Here is a 1594-nt window from a genome sequence, read left to right on the forward strand (position 1 = left end):
TTCTACACTCTCACTCTCACTCACCGAGGATGCCCAGCCTGAAGTTGAGGGTGATGACGATGAGGCGGCCGTGCGCCGCCAGCACGCTACCGTCGTACGGGTTGCCCGAATTCCACTCGTACGACTCGCCGTGCACGTAGACCACGGTGGGCAGCGACGCCGAGTCGAAGTCGGCTGCAAAGCAAAGAGAAAAACACACGTTAAGGTCGGGTCGACGATAAAGTAGACATATTACACTCTATAATGTCAACGAAACATTTTGTTCATTATAAAAAAAACAAACAAACAATTTATTTGGTATGGATGAGCATGAAAACGTACAATTTTTAGGAACAAAATTGTCCCTTTCACATTTAGAGTGTATGTCACACGGTGTATACATTTGGTGGGCCTTTTCGCATTTTGCGAAATGCGGTAGAAAAGGCCACACTACATCCACTACCACGTCTTGCCACCTTTTCACACGCTCCGCTTTTCGCGGCCATCACCATCTCCCGCCCGGAAACCCGCCATGGAAACATTCTTAACTTTGGGGCTCCTCCTTTATTCCCCACCCGCCTGCTCTCTCTCTCTCTCTCTCTCTCACTCTCTCTCTCTCTCTTCTCTTGCACACACTCTAGTCTCCTCAGGCCACTACCCTTTCCCTGCCCCCCGTCCTTCCTCCCTTTCCTAACTTCCAACCCCCACGGCGAACGGAAGTCGTTGTGCACATGGCGAGAATGGCGCGCCACGGAGAAGGATTTTGAAAGAGTGGGATGCAGGGGGGAAGGGAAGGGAAGGGGCGGTAAAGGGAAGAGGCAGTCAGTGGCAGGAGGATCAAGAGGGGGGTTGATGGTACAGCATCGCAAGGCGGCGCCTGCAGGAGTTTGAGCGGGCAGCGGCGGCAGATCAGATGAGAAACGTCTGGTCAAACACAATTGCACCGACCGTCTCCAGAGAAACAGCTCTGAAAATCCAACAGTACGACGGTGCGACAGAGCGACAGTGCCAGAGATTGAAAAGAATTCGTGTATTGAAAAAAAAAAAACGTTCATGGAATTCTTATTCCTTTGTTGGAACAGTAGGACTCTCTAACAGTTGTACTCTGATGAGTATTGGAAGATTGCTTGTCTCTTCATTGTAACAATTTCATCTTCAATTCCCTGATGCACAAGAGACTAAACAGACAGACGCTCAGATATAAAGATGGAGAAATTGATGGCGATATGGACGCACAGCACTTCGATGGCCGGTCGGCGAGAAGCTGTACAGGGCGTTATATGGGTCCTTGTAACGATATTACTTTTTCACGTTGAAACACACTTGGCGCGACAATGGGCACGCTATATGGTCAGCAGCACCAGCCGATTGCTCGAGAGGAAGGAGAAGGGCGAAGGTGAGGAGGAGCACACTGCCAGCCATAAATAACTGGCCTGTGGCCGTCCCCTGCACCCCCTGCCGGGTGCGGCACTGCCCCGCCCCGCCCCGGGGCCAGCAAGACGCTGCTGCCGCTGCCGGGGGACACACGGAGACAAGGGTGGAGGTCGGCGCGGCGTGGCGCGGCGGGTCACCCAGTTGGTGCGCCTGCCAGGACGAGCAGCCCCCTCCCCCCCCC

At 53.5% G+C, this 1594-nt stretch overlaps 1 protein-coding gene across 2 annotated transcripts in view; it reads right to left on the reverse strand.

The window, feature by feature from the left end:
- Positions 1-1594, reverse strand: part of LOC113212223 (neuroligin-1-like) — a 199843-nt gene continuing 198249 nt past the window's right edge. For both annotated transcript variants that reach the window (XM_052269438.1, XM_026430836.2), the window contains one exon: positions 1-174. In XM_052269438.1, coding sequence (XP_052125398.1) covers positions 17-174 — 158 coding nt within the window. In that variant the 3' untranslated portion in view covers positions 1-16. The remainder of the gene's footprint in view (positions 175-1594) is intronic.

Source organism: Frankliniella occidentalis, unplaced genomic scaffold, assembly GCF_000697945.3.
Source record: "Frankliniella occidentalis isolate FOCC.00 unplaced genomic scaffold, Focc_3.1 Scaffold5, whole genome shotgun sequence".
NCBI lineage: Eukaryota > Metazoa > Arthropoda > Insecta > Thysanoptera > Thripidae > Frankliniella > Frankliniella occidentalis.